This window comes from Cyrtonyx montezumae, unplaced genomic scaffold (assembly GCF_038088225.1).
Source record: "Cyrtonyx montezumae isolate F1298 unplaced genomic scaffold, pur_monq_1.0 scaffold_13, whole genome shotgun sequence".
NCBI classification, from domain to species: domain Eukaryota; kingdom Metazoa; phylum Chordata; class Aves; order Galliformes; family Odontophoridae; genus Cyrtonyx; species Cyrtonyx montezumae.
In genome coordinates, this window is record NW_027071859.1 from 3,964,571 (window position 1) to 3,989,374 (window position 24,804).

The 24,804-nt window shown below is 47.7% G+C and overlaps 2 protein-coding genes across 2 annotated transcripts in view; both read left to right on the forward strand.

Moving 5' to 3' along the window:
* PINX1 (PIN2 (TERF1) interacting telomerase inhibitor 1) overlaps positions 1 to 12,305 on the forward strand; it is a 59,153-nt gene extending 46,848 nt beyond the window's left edge. Inside the window, exon 7 of the mRNA XM_065730526.1 lies at positions 11,160 to 12,305. Coding sequence (XP_065586598.1) covers positions 11,160 to 11,759 — 600 coding nt within the window. The 3' untranslated portion in view covers positions 11,760 to 12,305. The remainder of the gene's footprint in view (positions 1 to 11,159) is intronic.
* Positions 12,306 to 19,655: 7,350 nt separating this feature from the next.
* On the forward strand, positions 19,656 to 23,286 carry SOX7 (SRY-box transcription factor 7). The gene is made up of 2 exons (XM_065730524.1): positions 19,656 to 19,896; positions 21,098 to 23,286. Exons 1-2 carry the CDS (start codon positions 19,671 to 19,673, stop codon positions 22,003 to 22,005), a joined length of 1,134 nt encoding a protein of 377 aa, XP_065586596.1. The 5' UTR covers positions 19,656 to 19,670; the 3' UTR covers positions 22,006 to 23,286.
* The last annotated feature ends 1,518 nt before the right edge of the window (positions 23,287 to 24,804 follow it).

Below are 24,804 nucleotides of genomic sequence, written 5' to 3' on the forward strand. Positions count from 1 at the left end.
TAGGAACAAGTGAGACATTGGGAACAAATGGATCTTTCCTTTAATCTGGCATTTCCTCCTGAATCTTCTCTTCATTTTGCTGCTGATTCCTGGAGCAGTTTTGTATTAAGTTGTGCTAAGCATCCCATTCCCACTCCTTTGTGCCAGGAGACGTTCCAGCTTGGAGCATGCACACTCCCTGCAGGATTGCTTACCTGTTAATTATTTATGTATTGTTTTGTATCCACTCATGGCTTTAACCTGCAAGTCCCTTGAGGCACAGGTTTTGTGTTTTGTGTGGTTCACTGGGCAACCACAGAGCACTTTGCTTCCCTTAGGGCATTACATGAAGCATTAATAAGAAAATCCTAGGAAGTCTCTTTGGAATTACAGGCGCAGGGATTTTCTCATTGTCATGTTAGACATTACTGCTAAATCTTTATGTAGCACTATGAAGTTAATCCTTAGCGTAATGAAAGATGTGTGTATATGACCGGAGTGAGCTTTGTAAGTAATGATCACCAAAATGCTTAGTAAGGATGAAGGAGAAGAGCAAAAAAGGGTGTGAAATAGAGGCTGTAGCTTGCAAGGTGCAGAAGTTGGAGGCAGGCAGGAAAAGCGAAGCAGAAGAGCAAAGGTCAGCCACAGAAAGCGAGCCAAAGGAAGTGAAGTCTGATGAGGGATTTGAAGATGGAGAGTGAGGCTCTTCACTCCCTGAAGAGGAAGGTGATGTAAGCCCAAGAGCAGTCTGGATAGATACAGATGTGAAATAAAAATAAACGAAATGCTTGCTCCTCAAGTGGTTGGGAGATGGAGCTGTATGGCCCACGAGCTCCTGCAGCAGAAAAGCTGAGATAAAGTCACCATCCTTGGGAATACAAGCCATGTTCACATCATATGGTTGTCTGTCAGTGTTGAAGCACAGGACTTGTCTTCTTTACTGGGATGGTTAGGAATTTCTTTGGCACTGAGGGAGGTGTTGGTAATGTAGACACTGTTCATGGCTGATCTAAGCTATTCTCTCCTTAAATTGCTTGTGTATGTAGGTTAAAACAGATGAGTTGTTTTGTAGGTCGAAGGGGCCAAAAGACTTGGTGTTTCACAAACTCACCATGAAAATGCATCATCTCTGTTACAGGTCACAGCAGACATGCTCTGTCTTGCTCCAGCTACAAGGCTGCGTGCTGGCATTTGTCTCCATGGATTACCCATAAAGTAGCATCAACTGCTTCTTGGCAAGCTTTCCATCTGCTTTGTGGCTGAAATAATCTGGCTGTTTACTGTCATGCTCTCCATAGGGACCACCTTCATGTAGTATTTCAAGACAAGGTCAGCTATTGCTGGAACTAAAAGCAGCATTTCAGAGTATGGTCACCGTTACTGATGTAGTCTAAAAGGAGGTGTAGGGAGATTTATTCATCCTCTTTCCTGAAGGCTGTTCTTCCTCTGTACATCTCAAGTGCCGCCTTTATTCTTCCCAACAACAAATCCAAACTGACTCTTCCTTCTCTTTTTCCCTTTGTTCATCTTATTTTTATTTTTCGCTTCCTTCTTCCCCTGGGAGAAGTCTAGTTCAGGTTTATAAGAAACCTGCATCTATTGGTTTTGGCAGCTGATAGCCAGACTTATTTTTCAGTACAAGGGGACAGATGCAGCACTGAAGAGATACATGACTCTCTTTCCAATTTCTAGCAAGTGTGGAAAAGGCTGAAATACCTGTCCTGTGATGGGAAAACCTCAGGACTGGGAAATAGTTTGTTTCTTGCTGAAATCTAAGGCTTCCCCTGTTAGGACAGCAGCGATGAGTGCCAGTCCCTTCCTAGCTGATGTGGGAAGGAACACCCAAGAGCAAAGGTTGTGTCCTTGTCTCCTCAAGCTGTTTTTCCACAGTAAATGATGTCACATCTGAAGTTTGTGTTGCATCTTGCTCGTGGTTACAGTCATCCTGTCTTTCCTTCCTTTGATACTCTTGTTGCCAAAGTTAATTTAGATCCAAATTATAAGCTTTTCACCTCAAATTCTGAAACTTATTAACTGTAGGCTGCTGTGTAAATACTTACTACTGCTAACGTTAATGAATGTGGAAAAAATAGCAAAGCCTGTAAATCCAAATAAAGTCAGAACATCTTATGTCTTCTTTAAAGCACTGCCTTCACCTTTGCTTTTGTGCTGCTTGGGGTATAATACGTGCCTCCAGGATCTTGGAATCTAGCTTTGCAAGTGAGTACAGAACAATACAAGTCTCTGCAGAAATGTTGCTCTGATAACTTTGCTTTTTTGGCCTACATTTCTCAGTAGTTATTATTTGTTAATTATGTTATATACTGCTCACATGTGGGCTAATTGCTTCCCCAGAGAACTTCCAATAAAATGATGGACAGAACAAGGGCAGGATGTTACACATACCAGAAAGTAAAAGGGTAAGGTAGGACACACAGGCAGTATGGTTAATTCAGCACTTAGGTCTGTGTTTAACACGGGGTACCACTGCCAAGCATACTGTGGGAGAGCTGGGTTTGTGGGGAGGAATAGAGGATGCTAAATCAAATTGATCTGAGGAGCTGACTCAGGAATAGTGCAAGAAAGCACCAAAACTGAAGGCAGCAATGAAGAAAAATGCAAAAGTGTATGGGAGAAGACTAGAGGGAGGTTGGATAGAGCTAATTTGCAGACAGTCATAAAATCATAGACATGTAGAATGGCTTGGGTTGGGAGGGACCCCAAGGATCATCAAGTTCCAGCCTGCTGCCATAGGCAGAGCCACCAACCTCCAAGCTAGACCAGGTTGCCCAGGGCCCCATCCATCCTGGTCTTGAAAAGAGGGGGTGGAATACAGATCTGTAACCTGACAGTCCTTGACAGCAAGAAAAAGATCCATATGAACTGCAGGGCTGCATGAAAAAATAAAACCCTTTCCTCACAGACACTGTTTTCTTCAGTCCTTAATAGATGGGAGAGAAGAAAAAAAAAAGCATGCACATCTGTGGGATTGTATTTCTGATTTCAGCTCTCTTATTCGTGATATTTCTGTTCTTTTTCTGCATCTGTCTTCGAGCCCACACGCTTTCAGGCAGGAGGGTTGTGCTGGTATTTATGGTCTGTGCTGCTCTAAATCGTAACGTTCTGATTCATTTTCCTGTGCTGCAAATACTTCTTCACACCTGCTTAAAGGAAAGGAACCGAGTCCAGATGAAGGCACACTTAACAAATAAGTGACTAAAAAGTGACACAAGAAGGTATTCTCAGCAGCTCCTCTGCCACTACTTGTGCTGAAAAACAGGAAATATCTGTACCCTCGCACGAAGGTCTGACTCGATGCTGACATGTGGATCTAGCATATTGCCCTCTCAAAGCAAAGAAGCGGAAGAGTTTCAAGTGTGTATGTTCCTTTTGAGAAGCATTTTCTAAGGGGAAGGGGAAAGGATTGAAGGTATGGCCATTTAAACTATCTGCTCTGAAGGCTCCTAGGAAGACTCTGCTTACACACCAGCAGTCTATTAGAAAGGGAATAGAAGTGAAGTTTTGCTTAGGTATTGTCTTCAGATTTCAGCAGAAGCCAAACTGTGATGCTGGCTGTGCTTGCTCTTAGAACTTCATTTACTCTCCAGGTATTTCAGTGATTTTAATGTTATCCTTTCTCTCAGCGACTTAGATCTGCATTTTAAATCTTCATACTCCTTGCTAATACCTTTGCTTATATTCACAGTGTAGCTAGCCAAGCCCGCTTGCTAGTTCTCATCTGATGCATTCAGATTCTTCTGTATCTGTGGGGTATAGGAAGGAATCCTTCATTCAGTAACTGAGAAGGGTTTGGTCTTCTGAAACCTGATTAGAAAGGATTAAAAGCAGCTGCCCGTGCCACTTATTACAAAAGGCTAATGAAGAGTGCCTAGGGAATGACATGATGGTAGTAAAACAACCACGTGAAGAAGTCTTTGATTGCTTCTAAGTGTTCCTTACAGTGCTGCTGCCTTCTGGATAGCACTTACACTCCAGGAATGGCTGTCCTGGCCATTGGCGTTGAGATTCAGAATGTGGCTTTGGGATGAAAAGCCACTTTTGCACTGATCTGATTGTAGTCCTGCCTGCTCTTTCAAAATCCTGTATCTGAGAGTGTATGTGGGTATACTGCAGAGCAGACAAAAACTGCCATGTACCTGTTCACTGCTAAGTGTCTTAGCTGCATAACACCTCCAGGGAAGAGGGAAAGCAACGTCCTTGTGCATCAGGGATGCCTCTTTCAGGGATCTCAGAGCACTTTATAAACACTTAATGAAACTCGTGGCTCTGCTGCAAGTTTCATATAGGCAGTGAGGCATATTTGGCTTTATTTTTTTTAATATCCTGGGCCACAGCATGTAACTGCTCCGGGGTTTTGCACCAGCTCTGTTTGTAGATGAGAAGAGGACTTGGGAAACGTGACCTCCCCAGTCCTGTGCTCTGCCGGACCGAGCTTCCTCTGTTGTTCAAGGTGAGAGCAGAACAGTTAGAATTGATTGAGATGCTTCTGGGAAGATGAAGTCACTATGTTTGGATCTCTGTACCGTGCCAGTAGAGAGATCCTAAGGGAAATCTCTTCCTTTAGTTTTGTTTATAGTCAGTCTAACACACAGATGTAATTTGCAAGGAAATGCAAAGGAAGAGAGGTTTTGCTGGCCTCAGCAGTGTAGCTAGAGCAAAATGAGATGTCACAAGGATATCTAAGTGTCTCTCTTTCAAGAAACAAAAAGGATCTTTCTGCTGTGCAGCGTGCTGATTTCTCTTTAACTCTTTCCCTTTGTGAGCATGCTGTCACTGTGTGTGACCTCCATAGCCCATCACTGCCTTCTGCTCCTGGACTTCACTCACCATGCTCCTTTGCTGAGATGTGAAGAAGGCTTTTTTTTTTTTTCCTGAAAAGTGTGAGAACAGTAGGAGGAAGTCGGTGTGCCCTGCACAACACGGTATCAGGGCTCTCAGGCTGACGTTACAAGTACAGGTGCTGCAAGTGCCAGCATTGTAACTGTTAGTGCTGTAGGACTGACCAGGATCTGCTAATGACAGCTGGAATGAATCCCCTTGGCTATCATTGTAATCAAGTCTCTGGCCAAAATTTAATCCCTTGCACTTTTGGAACCCTGTTGCTTCCTGTTAACACTGTTGTTCTCAGGCTGAAGGCAAAACCTGGCTGAGTGTTAGAGCTTCTTGGATGGCTCCTGTTTCAGTGATGGAAACAGGCTGGAATCCAACACGTTGTACAGCAGCAGAAGTGTATTGCTGATGTGACGAGCAAATGATTTCTTGGATGCCAAGAGATGGCGTTCAGCGAGTGAAATAGCAGCTTTCTATTTTAGCAATAGCAATGCATGAATTATACAGATAAATGAAAATGCTAAAATTGGCCACTTGCTGAGGCACGGGACGAACTTGCAGCAAAAAAATATATATAATAGAATAATAAAAATAGAATCACGAGAAGGTCTGGGAGAAATTGGATGCCGTTGGAACGGAAACACATCACCAAGTTTAATGCTAAAATAAAAAATGGAGTCAGCAGGCGCAGTGCAAGTGTACTCAGACACCAAACATCTATGGATTTATGTAGTAGACTGCAATGATTGCTGTTACGTGATGATAAAAACAGGTACCTGGGAGGATTGTGGAGCCTCTGTCCTTGGAGGTCCTCACGACTCAGCTGGAAGCAGCCACAGCTGCCCTGCTCTGTGTTGGCCATAGTCTTGCTGGGGGCTGTAGGTCACTTCCAATCAGTGATTCTAAGAGTAACCCCAAAATTGTTCCTAGCAGAGATTTGCTACAAGACTCCTTACCTTCTTTAGTTGAAGCAAGAGCAATCTGCCTGCTCATTCCTAGCAGATGGAGGCAGGTGTAGCAAGCATGGATCCTCATCATTCCCTGGAGAAAACAGCTTTTCTTAAAAGGTTTTTTCTTTGTCTTTTTTCCATTAGTTGCTTCCTAACCTCACTCCTTGTCCTTACTGATTAACAGGCAGAATTGGTGGTTCGTGCTGAGGACAGTAGTTAATATCCAGCTGAAAGATCTCCACTGCTTTCCCTGTCCTCTAGCTCAGAAGTTATTTTAATGGAGTTGAAGAGGAGGGTTTTTCTGAACGGTAGTCCTTTGAAGAACGTGCTGTCATGCTGTGCATCCAGGCCAGCTGTTAGTCATCTAGGACTTGTTTCCCATTCCTTGCTCTATTGGCACTCAGTATAAGAAGTGCTATTACAGCTTACTGTGCCTGTGAGATGTCCTGGTGCCTGCAACACCAGGGTCAACAAAAGAAGGAGAAGATGGATGGGGGATCTGAATTGCTTCTATCTGAGTTCAGTGCTCTGTCTTCTCATTTCTTTCATTAAACCTAGTAGCAAAAAATCAAATTGCATCTCATTTGTTTGTTTTTGTCGTCGTTGTTTTTTCTTAAGGTATTATAGGGCTACAGAATGTTTCTAGAGCCCAGATAACCTCTCTTCCATTCTGTAGAATCACAGAATACCCCAATTTGGAAGGGACCCTCAAGGGTCGTTGAGTTCAACCACCAACTCCACTCAGCATCACCCAAAATCCAAAGCTGATTGGTGAGAGTGGTGTCCAAATGCTCCATGAACAGCTTGGGGCCAAACAAGGATTAACTCTACCTAATGCTTCCCTGGTTGTTTTCAGAGTTGCTTTTGGTGGTTGAGGCACCTAGTGGTTGAGTTTTCATTTATATACTGACAGATTCATCCTGCTGGCAAAGATCTGTGTCAGTGGTGTACATCTTGTCACGGTAAGCACAGGGAAGATTCTCCCCTTTTCTCTTGGCAGCAGCCCCTTCTGCATTAGAAACCTGATATCGTTAGCCCTTCCTAAGATGCTGGCTGTGGTACACCAGTCTTAATCAGGTAACTGAAAAAGTGAGAGCCTCCTGGGTACCCATTCTTACACCAGAGTTGACTTCAGAACTGATGGTACGTGGCTTTATTTATGCATGTCATTATTCTAATCCTGCTTAAACTCATCATGTTGCAAGTCTTTGTTCGCTCCTTTGCCTATTTGATCCCAATCCAAATGTTCGTGCTTATTCTTAATTTTAAGTTGTCAGTTCCTTAAAGCAAGGCTCTGTCATCCCTCGTGTCTGCAGAACTGCAGAGTGATTCTCCATTAATAATCTGCCGTGCTTCTCTGCTTTACAGCTAGTCCTGTGTTGGAAAGATACAGAAATGCCCTGGGTTCTTGCTGCTTGGGGGTCCTACAGCATTGAGGAGATGGAGTAGCAGGAATAGAGCTGGATTAAATTAATCTTGTTGGTATGGTTTCTCAACAAGAAAATAACTAATCACTGTGATTCACTCAGGCTGTGGAATGGGGGGAGGCAATGTAAAGCCATGGATTGTCATGTGATAGCCTTGCAACTCAGGCTAGAGGTTGAGCTTCTATTCCTTCATCTAGCCCATTTTCTGAAATATAAGCAGGAATCTACTGAAATTGTAGTTTAGCTTTATTCTGCCTTTATTCTTGGTTCTTCTGAACTTTCCCTTTTGTGTCATTTTTGTCAATTTGTGCTAACAAAATGACTTGTGAGGTAGTACACCCTCATTTGCAAACAAGGAAGCAAAGGCATGTGAAATGACTTGGCTCCAGTAATTGTAGTTCATATCTGGCAGATCTCAGACTGTAGAGTAGATTATTTTTTTAGTATTTTATTCACCTATTTTAAGCTAGAAGTGCTAAGAAAGAAACGCCCGCGGTCTGAAGAGGAGGAGCTGCTTCTGGTGCGTGTGTGCTGGCACCCTGGCTTGTTCCAGTTTACTTTTTATGTTGTTGAATTTTTGGATTTGAATTCTTCAGCCTCAGATCTCAACACTGCACATACGTTCAGGTTTGAAACTCATCTGATTTCATGAAGAGTCCGTATACCCATTCTACTTTGGGCTGCTTCTGTTGCCAGACCTTCTTCACCTTGGGATGTGAATCCCTTTTGCCATGTTTTTTCCTTCCCTAAATGTCTATGGCTGGAAGATGCTCTGAGAGTACAGCACCTGGGACACGCAGTCCTGATCCTGCACGAACCAAGAGAGCCAGGATTTCACTCCACGAGTTTGGTGTGCTATCTTAATGATTAAATCAGCATTGTGTGTATAAAGTGAAGAAAGCAGGCAGAAAAAAATCAAACCTGCTAGTACTTACAGTGCTGTATTTTCCATACGTTCAACCAATTGCATAAACAGATGATGTTTACTGGGGACTCCTGGCTATAATTGACCCTCAACTTTTCCTGTGCACTTCCCAGCCTCTCCTTGAATTTTCCTATTGTTTCCTCTTAATCGCTCCACACTTAACACTGTTTAAATCGGTGCTTTGCTCCTGCTTGGGACCATCCTACCAACTCCCTGCAGACTGCTGTTCCCAGCGTCTCTCCTCGGCCTGATTTTGTTGGCAGTTGAAGAACTCAAGACACAAAAATACCTCTTGCAAAGCCTGGCCTTCAGTTACAGGAAGACCAGTTACAGCAGAATTGCTCTTTTCCTTTTGCACCTTCTTCAGTCTTCTGAGCAGGAATGTTTCTTTCCACCTCCTTTCTCGTGCAGTTGGTGGCTTTGTGGAGCTTGCAGAAATGCAGTACTCATTTAAGTACATGTGTCTGATTTCTGGAACTGTACAAACCAACTCTCCCGTCGAGAGGTGGGAGAAGGACCGTGTTTAGAGTTCCAGCATTGCTCCCATGGCTACCTGGGCAGGAACATCAGGGAAGGGGAGCACTGCTGGCGTGGAACAGCCCTTGTGGGTGATTTATGGCTTTACATAAGCTTTTCCTAAACAGAGAGGTTTTCTAGAGTTGGCACCTCCTCGTTTGTCTCCATGCCCTGTTAGTTCTGTGTTCGGTGACCCATGGTTATTAAAATTCTTATCAATAAAGGAGTTTCTGAGCAAGTTCTTACTCTCTGCGATCATGCGTACCTTCTGAACTCCTCAGCTTAACCAAAGCAACACTATTCTTGGTTTTTTTTTTTAATGCCTAATGTATCTTATAAAAAGAAACGTGTAGAGTTCAAGCAATATTTGCCTTCAGTTACAGTAATTAAGTTGTCAGGACTCAAAGTCACCAAGGGAATGAGAAAATCCGTTCCTGGTTGGCCAGGGAGTAATTGGTGTTCTGGTGGTGAGTGCATTTTACATTTTGGGGTGGGGAAGGAAACGTTGCAGCAGAAAACCTGGGAGGCTGTTTGTCATTCGGCAGTACGGGATGTCAGATTCCTTCTGTGGGTAGAAGAGAAAGGAAAAGAAAGTGACCTGGTTCACTTTGCTTTAGCAGGGCATCTATTTTTTGATCTGCGTCGGGGCTGGGATGTGTATCTTTTTAATAAGACAGTGACTACAAGCATAGCCTGTTCCATTTATTCTGTGGATTGTGTCTTGTCAGGCTTCTGCTGCAGCTCCCCTTTCGAGTGCACGCTGTATTTATGTGTGTAGGTACGTGTGCTTTTTCCCCTCGATGTGAAAACAGCTCTTGGCAGACTTCTTCATAAACTTACCTGTGGTATTCCTGCAAGAAAAGTAAATCATTTTGATAAGTGTCCACACAAACGTTGCTGGAATCTCAAGTGTAGCGTTACTTTCGTTCCACTGGAATAGCTCTCTTGAAAGCCGATGGATGAGGAAATCGCTGCTCGTAATGCATCACTAATGACACAGAGCTGTGTGTTCCTGCTCATGTGAGTAAAGCTTACTGATGTTTAAGGAGTCAGACCTGCAAAACCCTACTTGCAAACCCTCATAAAACCCACGGCAACTTGCAGGTTTAGTGATGCTGTAAAGAGAGCCAGGTGGCATGTCTGCACCGTCTGCAGTGACCATAAAGCGTTGGGATGAGTGCTTTCGTTTCCCCCTGTTAGCTGCTGCCTTTACCCCGTGCCACTGGTGTCTGCCAGTGAACGTGGCTGTGAAATACTGCTCTGGTTTGGTTGTGTTTTCTATCAGCCCACGTACAGGATTACAGATTTAGGCACCATCCCTAGCGCTGTTCAAGAAGCGTTTAGATGAGGTGCTAAAGGATTTGATTTAGTAGTTGGGTAGGGATAGTGATAGGAGGATGGTTGGACTAGATGATCTTGTAGGTCCTTTCCAACCTTATGAACCTATGAACCTATTGCGTGGGTACAGTGGGTGCTCCCATGTGTATGTATGAATGGGATAAACTGTTTTATCTCAGTCAGTGCGAAATTTGGGGCTTTTCTTAAAGGTTGTCTGTGACTTTTGGAGGAGAAGGGCATGGCACAGAGGGTTCGTTTCGAGTGCTTCGATCTGCATGTCAACGAGTCTGAATTTCAGCTGCTTTTTTGGCATGTTTGTTTTGTAAGTCACGGATAATTTAACAAGTGATGTCTTTCATATTTCCGCATTTTCATCTCGTCGCGTTTGTTGCTCTTTCAGAGTCAGTTCTCCTCGAGCCACACGTAACATCCAGCTCAATGGCTGCACTTGGCTTTTTGTTTTATGTTTATTTCCGAGGCACTAGGTTCTTTTTATAGACGCTCACCTGCAGCGAGAGCTGAGCAGCTATTTATTTTGTGCATGCAGAAGCCTTGTAAGATCTAACCTGCGATGTTGTTTTTGCCATCTGATAACATATGATCAAATGGAGCATGTTTAAATAACAACATCTAGGACACAATGACAGTAAACCAGCTACGAAACAAACGTTTCTAAAGATCAGATAAGATGGAAGAGATGCATCAGTGCCGGATTACTCTGCACATCATAAGTTGTTGAACTTTGCTGCAGGAGGTATTCCAGCATGGGGTTTCCTTTATGCCACAGGCTAACTGCTCACACTGCAGTATTTTTTGTGTTATTCTGTATCTTGTGGAGACGTGTGCCTGTGCAAAGTGAGTGTAACACGTGGAGTGTGACAGAGTTATACATAATCTGCATGGGTTGCACAGGAGCAGGTAAACAGTGAGAAAATGAAAACCACAGAAAATCATATCCCCTTCCCCACCTGAAGATCGTGGAGTCATAGAGTGGTTGGAACCACCCCGTGAGGATCATCGTGAGTCCAACTCATGGCTGAACAGCCTCACATCTGCCAAAGGCTGCTGTTAATTTTCAAACCAGCATACAGTTTTAAGTGCTTTTCCTATTCAAGCTTTGCTTAAGGCTGTTACTTCTGTTTCTCACTCCTTCTCCTCCTTGTTCCCATGCAGGAGGAGGCTACTGATGCTGAGTCTCAGGAAGAGAAGCGTGGAGACTCCTGGCTCCCCGAGTCTACAGACAGCGTCAGTACTGTGAAGAGTGCTCTCACTGTCCAAGAATACTTTGCCAAGCGCATGGCCAAAATGAAAGGATCCCTGAATGAAACAGAAACAGAGCTAGATGGTTGCTGCCCCACAGCAGAAGCAGCCTTGGAGCTTTCAGAAGACCTGAAGGCTAAAGGCAAGAAGAAAAAGAAGAAGCAGAAGAGAGATGAGGCAGAGAGTACAATGCACTGTGAGAAACCACAAGGGAAAAACTCCAAGATAAGTAGCTTGAATGGGAAGGAGCTGGATGCTCCTTTTTATGAATGTGACTCGAGAAAAAAGAAAAGGAGACATCAAGAGCAGCATGATGGTGAATGCATTAGTTGTGATGAAAATACGGGCAGTAGAGGAATTTATATGGGATTATGTGATGGGGAAGATCTCTGCATAGAGGACTCTGAGGCAAAGGAAAAGAAACGCCATAAGAAGAAGCACAAAAAGCAAAAAGAAGAGACAGAGCGGTGTACTGAAGCGATGCAGAGGAAGAAAAAGAAGCACTGCAAGTAGGTTTAACTGCCTGTGAGTCAGGCTGAGACTATGAGGTGATAGGAACCAGGCAGACATCATGTTATAATTCAGTCCTGACTACACCCAAGCTCTTCATCCAACTGAAAGCACAGATTGTGTTTAAATACAGCTCTTACAGTGGGGCCGAGTACACTGTGACAGGCCAACATCAGTGCCACTGTCACTGTGAGTCTGTGATTCTGTGACAGTGGTAAGTGGTGACCTGCTGCTTCACAGCGACTGCATCTCCTCAATCCAGGGAGAAGAAACAACATCCTACTACTGCCTTTATTAGCAAAGCCACCACTGTTTTCACTTCTGATAGCTCAGCTCCTGGGAACAGAAGGGTTGGGTTTTTTTTTTCAGAGCTGGATGTATTTTTTTTCCAATGTCTTTTGCAAAGTTATGTGTAATTTTTACATTGATCTCAGTTTATATACAAAATGAACGTTGTTTCTTCCCAAAACACTTAAGGATTATGCTCAAGTGTCAGAATGAAATAAAAGAACTCCCTTTGTCCCCTATTCAGTAGTTAACTATTGTCAAGTAATAGGAGCTTTGTGATCCATATCTAAATCTTTGGGTCCCAGGCAACGCCCATAGTACTCGCAGTGATGCACCTAGCATTCAAAGATGTCTTGGATGAGCAAAGTTTTGTATGAAATTAGGACATCAAATGGATTTTATCTGCATTACTACTGCATTTACACGTTGAAACCTCGCAGTTTCTATTTGTAACCAAATTGGAGCCTGCTCCTCATTGTAACCCTGGAAAGCAGTAATGAGGAGCTGAATGTGGTTTGAGAAACACTGACAAGATGCAGATGTAATATGAAAGAATTTCCTTCAGCTGCTTTTATTGTCCAGTGGGAGAAATGCAGCCCACAACACGCGGCCCACGTGGCTTCAGTTGTTTTAGCTGCAGCTGAACTGGACTTCTCACTTTGGATGCCGTGTTGGTTTGCAAGTGCACCTTTCTTGCCCCCAGGGAAACCCTCATTCATTGCAGCAAATGACTGTAGTTGTGCAGTACTGTTAGGGAGAGCAAGCTGCCTTTCTCTGTGCTCCCTGCTGGGGTGCTGGAAGATTTTAACCCTTATGGCATTTACTTTTCAGCACTGTGCAAATCATAGAGAGGCCTGGGTTGAAAAGGACCTCGGAGATCATCTAGTTTCAACCCCCCTGCTGTGGGCAGGGTCACCAACCACTAGAGCAGGCTGCCATGGCTGGGCTTGTTCCCTGCCTTCCTTCAGCAGCACATCCCACAAATACCATGGGATTGCTACAGCTGGGATGTAAAAAAAAATGATCTTCTCAATTGGAGAAGCACCAAAATAATGTTTCACTGAAGTGTTAAAGCAGCTCTTCTAGTTTCTCACTCACTATAAGTTGGAGCTTTGATTTGTCAGTAGAAGCCCCGCCATGCTTCCCGTAATGCTGGTTTTAACTCCTAAGGAGCTGAACCTTGCAGGCTCTTTGGGATTTTAAGTTTCAGAGATGCTAGTAAGTGAATAGGGTTTCCTTCTCCCAGTACTGCTGGGTTGGTTTGCTTGTTCTATTAATCTCCCACAAGTTTCTCCGTGCTAATTCCTACGGAAAGCATTTGGCCGGATTCCAGTGTTACTTACAGAAAGAACAAAAAAAAGGAATAAATCTTTAAATTTATGGTGCTACTGCTGTTAAGCACAGTCTGCCTACGGTTTAAATCTGGCTCAGATTGAAATACGGGCTACAAACGGAAGATTCTCTATTTGTACAATGAGTGGAAATTTCACTTTTCCCTGGGAAATGGGGGGTTTTATTTTAACGTGCCACCATGGGTGGTGGGAAGAATGTCTTTCCCGATGGACTCAAATCTGAGAGGAGTGACTCACGTTGCTGCACTTCTCTTTGTATGTTAGTGAGCAGCCAACCTGGTGTATGCAGCCAAAACCTCTTCTTAGCAGACGGTGCCTTGGGAAGTGGATGACCAACGCCACAACTGGTTTCAAAGTCCAGTTTTAACTGAACAGTTTGGCAAGAAAGTCTTTGTAGAAAGCATAAGAAAAAGAATTACATTATTACTCAGGTGAAATTAGCAGAGTGACGATGATTTGGGTTTATTCCCGTGAAGACAGGGCTTGTTAATAGCTGTGTCTCCTGACACATTTAATACCCACATATTGCAGCACAAATGTAACGTACCTCCACAGTTATGAAGTTAGCAGCTTCAAAACAAAGTCTGCTCGAGCTGCAGCTGGACACGGGGTACGCTGGCTGGTGTCTGCTCCAGTGAGGCACCAGTACAGGCTGCTCTGAGAGGTGGTGGTGCCCCATCCCTGCAGACAGCCAAGGTCAGGCTGCACGGGGCTGTGAGCACTGATGGAGCTGTGGGTGTCCCTGTTGATGGCCTTTTAGGGTCTCTTCCAACTCAACCCAATCTACGGTTCTGGAGATGCAGCATAGGTACAAGCACCACTTCTCTGGTTTCCATCCAGGAACTCTTGTGCTCTGACTGGTTGTGGGCACTGTTAAGCACAAGTTTCAAAACAGAAGTTAGGACTCAGAACTTCGTGTCCTTCTGTCTGTGTGAATTTCAGCTGAGATGCAGCTGCTTTGTGAAATGTAGGAAATGCACTCAGGGACCCATTCAGTTCAGCATCTTATTCATTTAATAATGCAGTTTTCCTTTAAGCAAAAGATAGTTCCAGTGCTCACTTCTTTCGAATAAGCAGCTCTTGGCAAAATTAGCTGAATGCACCGATGTAATTAACCAATTTTCTCTTGTTTAAACACACAAGACTAAAATTCTTCAAGCACGCACCATCAAAAGGCACCATTTACGTCACGAAACCTCCAGACCTGCCAGCACTGAGGGGAGGAAGGAAGCTGCAAGAAGAGAGGAAAACCACGCAAAGTCACTGGGAACACTGCATAGCATCATGCCAGCCTTAGAAGAAGACCTGATAACGCCATGTCCTCAAACAGCATGAGAATTGTTCTCATCTGCAGCAGCCCTGGCTTTGTACTGCCCAGCTCCCAGCATTTGTGGAGTGGTTGGATGGCAATCAGGGCTGACGTGGCCAACTCATGGCCCTGCACAGCTGGCAGTGTGTCCACCCCCTGCCCCAAACCATCATGGCAAATACATACTAAACTCAAAAAGCCAATCGTGTCTCTTTACCAGACTTTCCTAAGCCCTCTCTTAGCAGAAGGAAACATCCTTCGCTTCACAATCGTGCCTTATTCATGTCAGCACTTTTTGGCAGTGTGTGCATTTGTGAGCTATTGTGGATGCTGCTGGGATGGCAGAAGAGACTGAACCTTCCCATCAATATCCCGCGATGTGTTGTTTCCATGGGACAGATGGCAGCAGAAGGGCAGTGTGACAAAATGGCATCTGGCATGGTAGAGTGGTAGAGCGTATGAGGCAAAGGGGTGGAATTGAATTCCTCCATGAAGAAATAATGGCACCCATTGACCTTCATGGATGCTTGTGAACGTTGATGGAGACCCAACATAAGTTCATAAGGTTGGAAAGGACCTACAAGATCATCTAGTCCAACAGTGGGTGTGAGCACAGTGGGGGATGGGTGATGTGTTCCAGCAGTGACAACAGCAACAGCAGCAGTGACAACAGCAACAGTGGGTCACCTCAGCTGGTATGGATTTGTACAAGCGTGGCATGCATGCTTTTGTTCACCACTGGCAAAAATGCAGAGCTAACGGTGGTGACTACATTGAAAAATAGTGTTTGGTAGCTGAGAGTTTTCTCTCATCAAAGAGTGCATTCTGCTCTTTGCATCGAATGCAGTTTCCACGGAAATTGAATAGGATGCATGACTTTTGGAGCAAGTATATGTGGCCCAAGACAATTTCTCAGTGCGGCCCAGGTGAGCCAGGAGGCCAGATGGCCACCAACAAGGGTGTTGTCCATCTACCCATCCCTGGGATAAGCAAACCTGTCTTTCTGTAAGCAGTAGCGGTGTGGGACTGGTAAATACGATGAAAAGAAAGAAGGGTTGTGGTTGCAGCAGTGGGAAAGTTGTCCCGATGCCAAAGTGAAACTCCATTTCTCAGCAAGTCAGAACTTAAATTCTGCTTCTGAGTCACTCCAAGTTTTGTGTTTGTTTTTTCTTTTTTTTTTTTCTTTTCTCTCCCCCCCCCCCTCCCCAATCCATTCTTATCACAAGGTGATTCTGGTATCCCCTTCAAACCAGCTCAGACGTACTTTGTGCCGTCAAAGCTGCGTTTCAGAAATGGCTCTGCTGGAAGTAGTGATCGCTGCATGCGTGTGCTGAAATGGTCACATTTTTACATTTTTTCTCTGCAAAGGGAACTCTCTGGCATCTCCCAACTGTGCATGAGTGAGAGAGAGGGAGGGGGCAAAGCAGCCTCTGCACAACTGCCGAGGGGAGGAGGGCTCAGTCTGTTATTAAGGAAGATGTGAATATTGAGCTAATTTAGGATTTGTGCTTCCTCACACATTTTTCGTCTCTCCAGGGCGGGGGGTGGGGAGGTTGCTTCGTGAAAAGGGAATCACCTTTCGGGGTTAAAACACCAAAACAGGAGAGTTTTTAGAGGGTGGGGATGGCCTCAGCTGTAGGGCGCGGATTCTTTGTGCCACCCAACAGAGCTGCTGCCACCGTTGCCCAGGACAAGGGGAGAACAAAGCTTTCTTCCCCCCTTTGTCTGCTGGCTCTATTTTAGCTCGGCAGTTTCCCCGCTATCAAATCCCTGTGAGAGCTCCTGCCTCTTCCCGTGCCCCAGATACAGGTGAGCGTCGTGCTATAATCCAGGAGGTAAGCAGAAAAAAAAAAGTCCAGAGGAGCTTCCCCTGACTGCTGCTAATTGCCCCACTGCGGTGGCAGGGAAGAGGTGGCATTTTCACATGGCCCCAGCTGCCTTTATGTAACGTGGAGCTGCCTACAGGACAGGTTTAACCTGCATTTTCAGTAGGGTGCAGAATGAAACCCATCTTACTAATGCAATCAGAATGCCAGGTGCTAAAGGAGAAGGGGGGAAAAGAAAATAATAAAAAGTGTTTCTTATTGGTCCGAGAGCCACCGCGGATTTTTCCTTTCTTCTCATCCTGGAATTGCGGAGCAGGAGGGACTCTGCCACCTTGTGCCAATGGGCTCCGATGGGATCCATCCATTCCTTTCCTTTTCCCTGGAGGGGATTTATTGTAGTGCTGCTGTTAAAAAAATCTCCCAGCCCCCAGGGCCTTGAGTGTAGAGGTGGTGGTGTTATCATAATGACTGTATCCAGGCCTCATGCGTCCCAAGAGCTTAAAAATAATGCTGAGCAGCATAACATGTTCAAAAGGAGAACAAGTTTCACTTTGCTTTAACTCCTAAAGAGAAGCCAAAAAAAGAAGACGTGGAGGATTTTCTCCCTAGGTTTTCCAAGAGGATGGAGCATTTGGTTTTGGGGCCTTTATTCTTTGCGTTTTTGCTCTGTGAGTTCTCACTCTTCGGGTCTTCACTCTTTCAGTCTTTGCTCATTGGGTCTTTGTTCTTTGGGTTTTTGCTCTTTGAGTCCTTACTCTTTGGGTCTTTGTTTGTTGGGTTTTTGCTCATTGGGTCTTTGCTCTTTGGGTTTTTGCTCTTTGAGTCCTTACTCTTTGGGTCTTTGTTTGTTGGGTTTTTGCTCATTGGGTCTTTGCTCTTTGGGTTTTTGCTCCCTGAGTCTTTCCTCTTCGAGTCTTTGGGTTTTTGGTTTTTGCTCTTTGGACTTTTGCTCTTTGAGTTCTTACTCTTTGGTTCATTGCTGTATGAGTCTGCTGGTTGGGTTTTTGCTCATTGGGCCTTTGCTCTTTGAGTTTTTGCTGTCTGGGTCTTTGTTTTTCAGGGTTTTTTGTGGGTTTTTCTTTGTTTGTTTGTTCTTTTGTTTGTTTGTTTGTTTTCTCTTTGAGTCCTTACTTTTTGGATCTTAGCTCTTTGAGTCTTTGCTCATTGGGTCTTTATGCTTAAGGTTTTTTCTCCTTGGGTCATTGCAGTGAGTCCCACTCTGTGGCCAGGCACTGAGAGACGCAGTCCCTATGGAAAACTGTATGGGAAAAAAAAATTGAGGAGAGAGACATGGACCTGTGCAGCAATTTGTAGTGGAGTCACCGTCCCTGGGAGTGTTAAGGAACATGGAGATACGGCACTGAGGGACATGGTGGAGATGGCGTGATGGTTGGACTTGGAGATCTTGGAGCTCTTATCCAATCTCAGTGACTGTAGGATTCGAATGATTCCCCACTTCAAAACACCCAGGAGTGGGGTGAGGTCTCAGCAGCCTCCGTCCCTGCTCTGTCCCAGCACTTTGAGGGGTGACATGGAGCCAGCATGGCTCCAAAACCCAGATGAAAGGCGCTCACTGTGTGTGTGTCAAGGATTTGTCAACCCGTCCCGAGCTCAGGAAATCTCCTGTGCCTTTTAGATTGAAGAGAAGTTTGCCTTCCTGTTGTATTCCCAGATAACACAGCTCTGATCGAGCCTGAATGTAAATAGCTTAATAGATTTAATCAGTTCCTCTGGAAAATGTTGTGGTTTCCGTGAGGTTTTCGGATAGTCCTGGGGAGCAGCACCGCAGCAATCCCACGAACCAGGAAACCCAGACAGATCACAAACCCTGCTCCCCATCCCCTGCAACCTGCCCAGAGTCAATAGGAACACCCAGGCACGCGGATCTACCTGCACAAACACCCTGCCCTTGGATTTCTCCCCTTCTCTGTGCATCGGGGGCAGCCCAAGGAAATGCCTTCCCCTCCGGCCCCAAAGCTTTCTGGCAGCTCGGGGAGGAAATCCACCATCAGTCAAAGCAGAGCCCATGTCAGGGGGTCAGAATCATAAAGGGATCAAGCAGCTGAAATATATTCCTCAGGGCTGAGCTGGGCAAGGGGTCTGGTTCGGTCCCGTTGCCTTCGTGCCAGTCCTAAGTCCCAACTGGACCTGCAGTCCCCAGGGGTGATTTTCCTGCACTAAAACAGGATTTAGGGTTCGTTCATGGGGTATATGGCTATGTGATGGTGGTGCTTCCATCCCATCTGGGCTTTGCATCACAGCACGCAGCAGTGAGAAGACCATGAAGTGTCATGTTGGCCCTCCACCTCCTGATGTCCCAGCAGTGAGCAATGGGGGCTTGATGGGGATGCTGGAGCCCCGCTGCTGTCCTCGGCTCTGTGCAACCCCGCAAAGCTCCCGCAGGAGCCCAACTGGGTTCCAGCTTCCTCCCATAGGAGGGAGGTGGAAAACTGGGGTAATGGGGTGAAACACTGCATGCACTACACAGATGTATGGTTCGGGCAGGAGGGTTTCCCTTACAGCTTGCCAAAACCTGAGAAGGGGGCTTGAAGTAGCCAGGGGTGGGAGTGGGAGGGATAGGGGGGTTCAAACAGATATCTTGGGAACCCATTTCTGGGGCCATTTCCTTTTTCTTTTTTCCTACTTTCACCCTTCCTTCTCTCCAGCCCCCTCAACCCCCAATATATATCCCACGTCCCCATCCCCCCTCCCCACTTTTCCACCCCTTTGAAGGTGTAGATGGGAGCCCAGCTCCCTCCCCTCCGTGCAAAGTAAAAAAAAAAGAAGGAAAAAATTGAACCAAAAGGCTTTTGCAAAGGGGAGGGGACGGCGATGGTGGGGGGTGGGGAGGAGGAGCGGGGTGCCGTGTGCTCCCCCCCCTTCTCCCCAGGGGGTGCCGGGCAGAGGGTGGGGAGAAGTTTTCTCCTGCCCGGGTTGAGGAGTTTGCAAACAAGGAGGAGCAGCCCCGTCCCTTCGGTGTCATTGGAGGAGGTTTTTTCCAAGGAGCTCATAAATACGGGGGAGGTCGGGTGGGGAGGCTGGGACTGCGCGGGGACCCCGAGGGCAGCGCAACGCAACGCGCAGCGCAGCGCAGCGGCTGGAGGAGCTGCGGGGGGAGGGGGGGCGGGGGGGCCGGGCCATGGCCGCGCTGCTGAGCACCTACCCCTGGCCGGAGCGGCTGGAGGGGGGGGACGGCGAGGGGCTGCAATCGGGGCCGCCCCCCCGATGCCCACCGGGGGAGAAGAGCGGCGAGAGTCGCATCCGCCGCCCCATGAACGCTTTCATGGTGTGGGCGAAGGACGAGAGGAAGAGGTTGGCCGTGCAGAACCCCGACCTGCACAACGCGGAGCTCAGCAAGATGCTCGGTGAGGGGAAAGGGGCCGTGCGGGGGGTCCGGGAGGTTTGGTGGGAAGAGGGGGGTGGGGGAGAGCTCGGGCGGGTACCCGCGTGGGTGTCCCGTGGTGGCAAAAGCCCACCCAGATCCCGTAGCCCGGGGTGGGCACCCGCACATCCATCCCGTGGGACGTGGAGCCTGGGGGCAGCAGTGGGGTGACCTCCCTTGGGCCATCCCACAGATGCACCCCGGGTGTGGGAACCCCCATGTGCTCCTCACTGCCCCTGGGGTTGCAAACCCCGCTGTGTGCACGCGGAGGAGCCCCCAAACTTTCCTGCCTGTCTTTGCTTTCCCTCTCCTTCCTCCCCCCCAAAGCTCATTGCGGTATTGGGATGTTTCTGCTGTTTCTCTGCGGGGATCTCACCCTATTTCAAACTCCCGTTTCCTTCCTCTGCTCAATACCTGCTCTTGCCCCCCTTTCCAATCCTCCTTGGGCAAACAGAGTCAGCCGGCCCTGGCAGCCTGAGAACGAGCTGCCCGAATTGCACCACTCCACCATGCAGCCTCTTACCCAAACTTTGTGTTTCCCTGGGCAGTTCTGTGGTGTTTTCTTTGCTGGTTTTTTTTTTTGTCTTTTCTCCTCGCTGCTTTTCCAGGCACCGTCTCTGCTTATAGTGTCATTTCTGCTCTCTCTTTGGCGGTGGGAATGCACCGAACCCTTTGATCTCCTCGTTTTTTACCCCAGAGGATCAGCACGGGATGTCTGTACCGTGGGACGTGACCCCCTGCTCTGGGGGCATCTCATGCAGCTCACGGCTCGGGTGGAAGTGCTGTGGGCAGGGAGTGGTGAGGTCGCAGTACCCGGGGCTGGGACACCTCGCCCTGACCCCTGCTCAGCCGGGCATGACCCCACTCAGCAGCACTTCCCCACCGGGCTCTGCATCCCAGCCAGGCGGTGCAGGATCCAGCCCTGGGGGAGTTTATTTGCCTTGGGTTGTTTGCAGTGGGGCTTAGTGCGCCCTGAGCACAGCGTGACCCTGCTTGAGGACTCGGGATGGGGGTAGGATGTTGACAGATTGGCTTCAGACCCCTTTCCTCGCCATCTCGTCCTCCTGCAGTGTGTCTAGGATGCGTCTTCCACGTGGCAATGGGATACCCCAATCTGCCCGTGGGTCGGGAGCTGGGGAGACGGCGGCTGTGGGTGCTAAGAGGAGTTCTGTTCTCCTTTGCAGGCAAATCCTGGAAGGCTCTGAGCCTCTCACAGAAGCGACCCTACGTGGAGGAGGCCGAGCGGCTGCGGGTCAAGCACATGCAAGATTATCCCAACTACAAGTACCGGCCTCGGAGGAAGAAGCAAGTCAAGAGGATCTGCAAGAGGGTGGACCCTGGTTTTTTGCTGGGCAGCCTCGCACGGGATCAGAACGCTGTGCCTGAGAAGCGGACCTGTGGCCGGGCTGGGGGGGAGAAAGAGGGGCCGGGTGAGTATCCCCCTCGCCCAGGGCTGCCTCCCGTCCGGGGCTACCGGGATCCCCAGGGCAGCGGCAGCAGCACCAGCGTGGACACCTACCCCTATGGGCTGCCCACCCCTCCTGAGATGTCACCGTTGGACGCCATAGACCCCGAGCAGAGCTTCTTCTCCTCACCCTGCCCCGAGGAGCATCACCGCTCCCACCTCGCCGGCGCTTCCTTCTCCTCGGAGTACGTGGGCAGCTCCCTTCCGTGCAGCCACCACCCGCTCAGCCCCATGCCGCAACCAAATTCCTGCATGATCCCCCCGGCCTCCAGCTGTCCTCCCCTTCCTCCTCCTCCTCCTCCAAGCTACTACACACCCGCTTTCCCCACTCTGCACCCCACCAGCCTCCATGCCCACCTGGGCCAGCTCTCTCCACCTCCCGACCACCACGGCTTTGACACCTTGGACCAGCTGAGCCAAGCCGAGCTCTTGGGGGAGATGGACCGCAATGAATTCGACCAATATCTCAACACCCCCACCCACAGCGACCACCACGCTGGAGGTTTGGCCAACGGACACGTCCCAGCAGCCTCAACAGCCAGCAGCTCCCACTCTGCAGAGACCAGCCTCATCTCCGTCCTCGCCGACGCCACGGCCACCTACTACAACAACTACAGCGTCTCCTAGAGCCACGGCCGCGTGGACTGGACGAGGAAGGACCCGATGGTATTGCGAGGGGACATCATTCGTTTCCCCTTAGGGTGCCCGAGTCCAAGCTGTGAGGGCCATGGAGTTTCCTTGGTGCCTTAAGTCAAGGATTTCGGTTGTCAGCTTGTCACCAGTTGGGTATCCTGCTCCAAAATGGCCAAGGGGGGTTCCTGCTGTCAAAGCCCCTCTTCCAAAGCAGAGGTGCTCCTGGGTGCGTGGGAAGTCTGTATCCTATTTTGGGGTATGCTCGACTCTGCTCTGGGGGTCGTGGCAACTCACAAACAGCATGGGCGAAACCCCTTTGAAGGGGAAAAGTCAGGAACTGAGGGGAAAAAGGGAAGATTTTGCTAAATGAACACATGATCTGTGAGTGTGCTTTACCCCAAGAGCCTACTCTGGGTTTTGGGCCAGGCAAGCAGCGCTGCCCCGTGTCCCTGCTCTTGGTGTTGGTGATGCTGCCACCCAACCAGGCCAAGCACACCAGTGAGAATCAATTGTTCCCTGCCCCCCATCCCCAAACGTGTTGTGTTGTCCCAAGGGGTGTCTTCATCCCAGAGGACGAGGCAGCAGCCCTGGGTGGGCACCCAGAGGCAGCATGGGGTGCAACCTCCATGCTTTACAGAGGAGGCTGAGATCAGGGGTGCGTGGCAGGATCGGGCCGATCTCAGCCCCGGATGGATCCCCCTTGGCCTCCCAACAAGAGCGATCCTGAAGTGGGAGGGGCAGGAGCTCTGCACCTCACCAGGCCGGGAAAAAGTCTTCAGATGAGCACTTTGGCAAAGAGATGATGATGTAGCAGACACGTTTTTATCAAGCATCCTTTGAGGACGAACTCTTAATGTTTCGAGCCGCAGTGCCCAATGTCTCCTCTAACTTCCGCGTATTATTGCCTGTAATAAAGCTGTACATTGATTTATTCCTTCCATTATTCCTCCCCTCGGATTTTGTATTGCTCGAGTTCTCTTTCTTTTCATAAAGATGAAGCTTTATTTTAAATCAGTTATATGACATGATTAATCTTAGTGTTTACTGTATGGCACTTGGTAATGATTAGTTAGTAGCGTGGCTATGATTTTCTGGTTCCAGTCCCGAGCGTGTATTAATAATAATTGCAAATAATACTTAAAAAACACGACTTCACAGGTTTTTAAGCTAATACATTCCATCTTTTTTTTTGTGTGTGACTCTATGCATTTTGAATGAGTGTACATATGAGTTTGCATAAAATATTTAATTTAAATAAATATGTTTTTTATACGATGATTGTTTTATGATTTAAATTGCTGTAAGTATTGACAAATTTTTCAAAGGAGAAACATTTTCCTGCGTGAGTGCTATTTTTTTAAGTTTTGGGGTTTTTTTTTTTCGTTGGTATTTTCAGCCAAACTTTTCTACTTCAATTTTTTTTTTTTTTAAGAAAAAGAGATCTGTGGCTATCTTTACACATTGTGGATTGTTTTCTGATGGAAAAACCTGTGCTCACTTTTTCTTCTCACGGTGTGTCTTGGGGGGCAACACGTCATCCCAGCAGCCTTGATCCCACTTTGGTCATCTCGTGGATGGACCTTTTAGTGCTGAGTTCTCTGCAGGCTCTGCCGTTGGCATGTCAGTGGGTGCTGGTGATGGAGGAGCATGCCTCCTAATGCACGCTGTGATGACTGCCTGTGTATGTTGGCTGGAAAAGGGCTCCAGAGATCACCCAACCCAGTCCAATCCAACCCAACCCAACCCAACCCAACCAGGCTGCCTCGCCTTCCAAACATCTTTGACTTGTGACGCAGTTAGCTTGTGATCCCAGAAGGTGGATGGCTGCCCAGGGAGGCACCAATATACCCCTGTCCTGTGCTTATAGGATGAGTTGGGTTGGAAGAGACCTTAAAGATCACTTAGTCCTATGGTACTCTTGTCCCCATCTCGTGTCCCCATGGAGATAGCTCTGTGTCCTCCTCTGCTCATTATTCAGTCATTGAAACACTTGGTTACATGAAGGTGGGCCCCCTTTAGGTCTTTCTGTGAACTGGATGACTCGGGGTGTCTTGCTGGCATCACCCACTGCAGTGACTCTTGCACTGGGATGGTACAAGGACACAAAGAATTCTGCTCGTGCAAACACTGATGGAGCAGCGTGGCCAAGGAAGCATTGCTCTATCAGGGTATTTCATGGTTCTGCCTTGGCTCTGCCTTTCAACCTGTAAACTCTGATGGCTCCTTCCTTTCAAGGAAGCTCTCATTGGAGGGCACACCCACCTCAGGGATGCTGCAAAGGCTCCTTTCTGCCAGCTCTGCTGCAGGGCCACCTGGAGATGGTGTCAAGGGGGAGACACAGCCTTGTGGTGTGGAGAGCCACGATTTATTCGTCCCACAAACAAGACAAACTCTTGCTCTTGCCATCAGTGTGCACCAATCCCCCCTTCATAGGACCTTCTCTGTGGGACATTGGCAGTTCCTACTCCCGTCCTGATTGCCATGGGATCGACTGAGCTACACTGTTAGCATCACCCCTGCCTTTCTTCACACATATTTGGTCTTGGAAAGTGCAAAGCCCATGCTCAGAGCTCTCAGTGGTGGATGGAGTCTGTCTCCTGGGGGAAAAGGGGTTTCTCCTCACACCCCAGCTTTGTGACTCCCACAAGACGAGCCTGTCCCCACTTGCCCAGCCCAGAGCCACGTGAGGAGCAGCAGCAGCGTGTCACCCCATGCTCAGAACACCGGGAGCAGCTGCAGGCCCAGGCTGGGAGCCGGGGGGCCCCCGAGGGCACTGGGAGCTGCAGCCAAGAT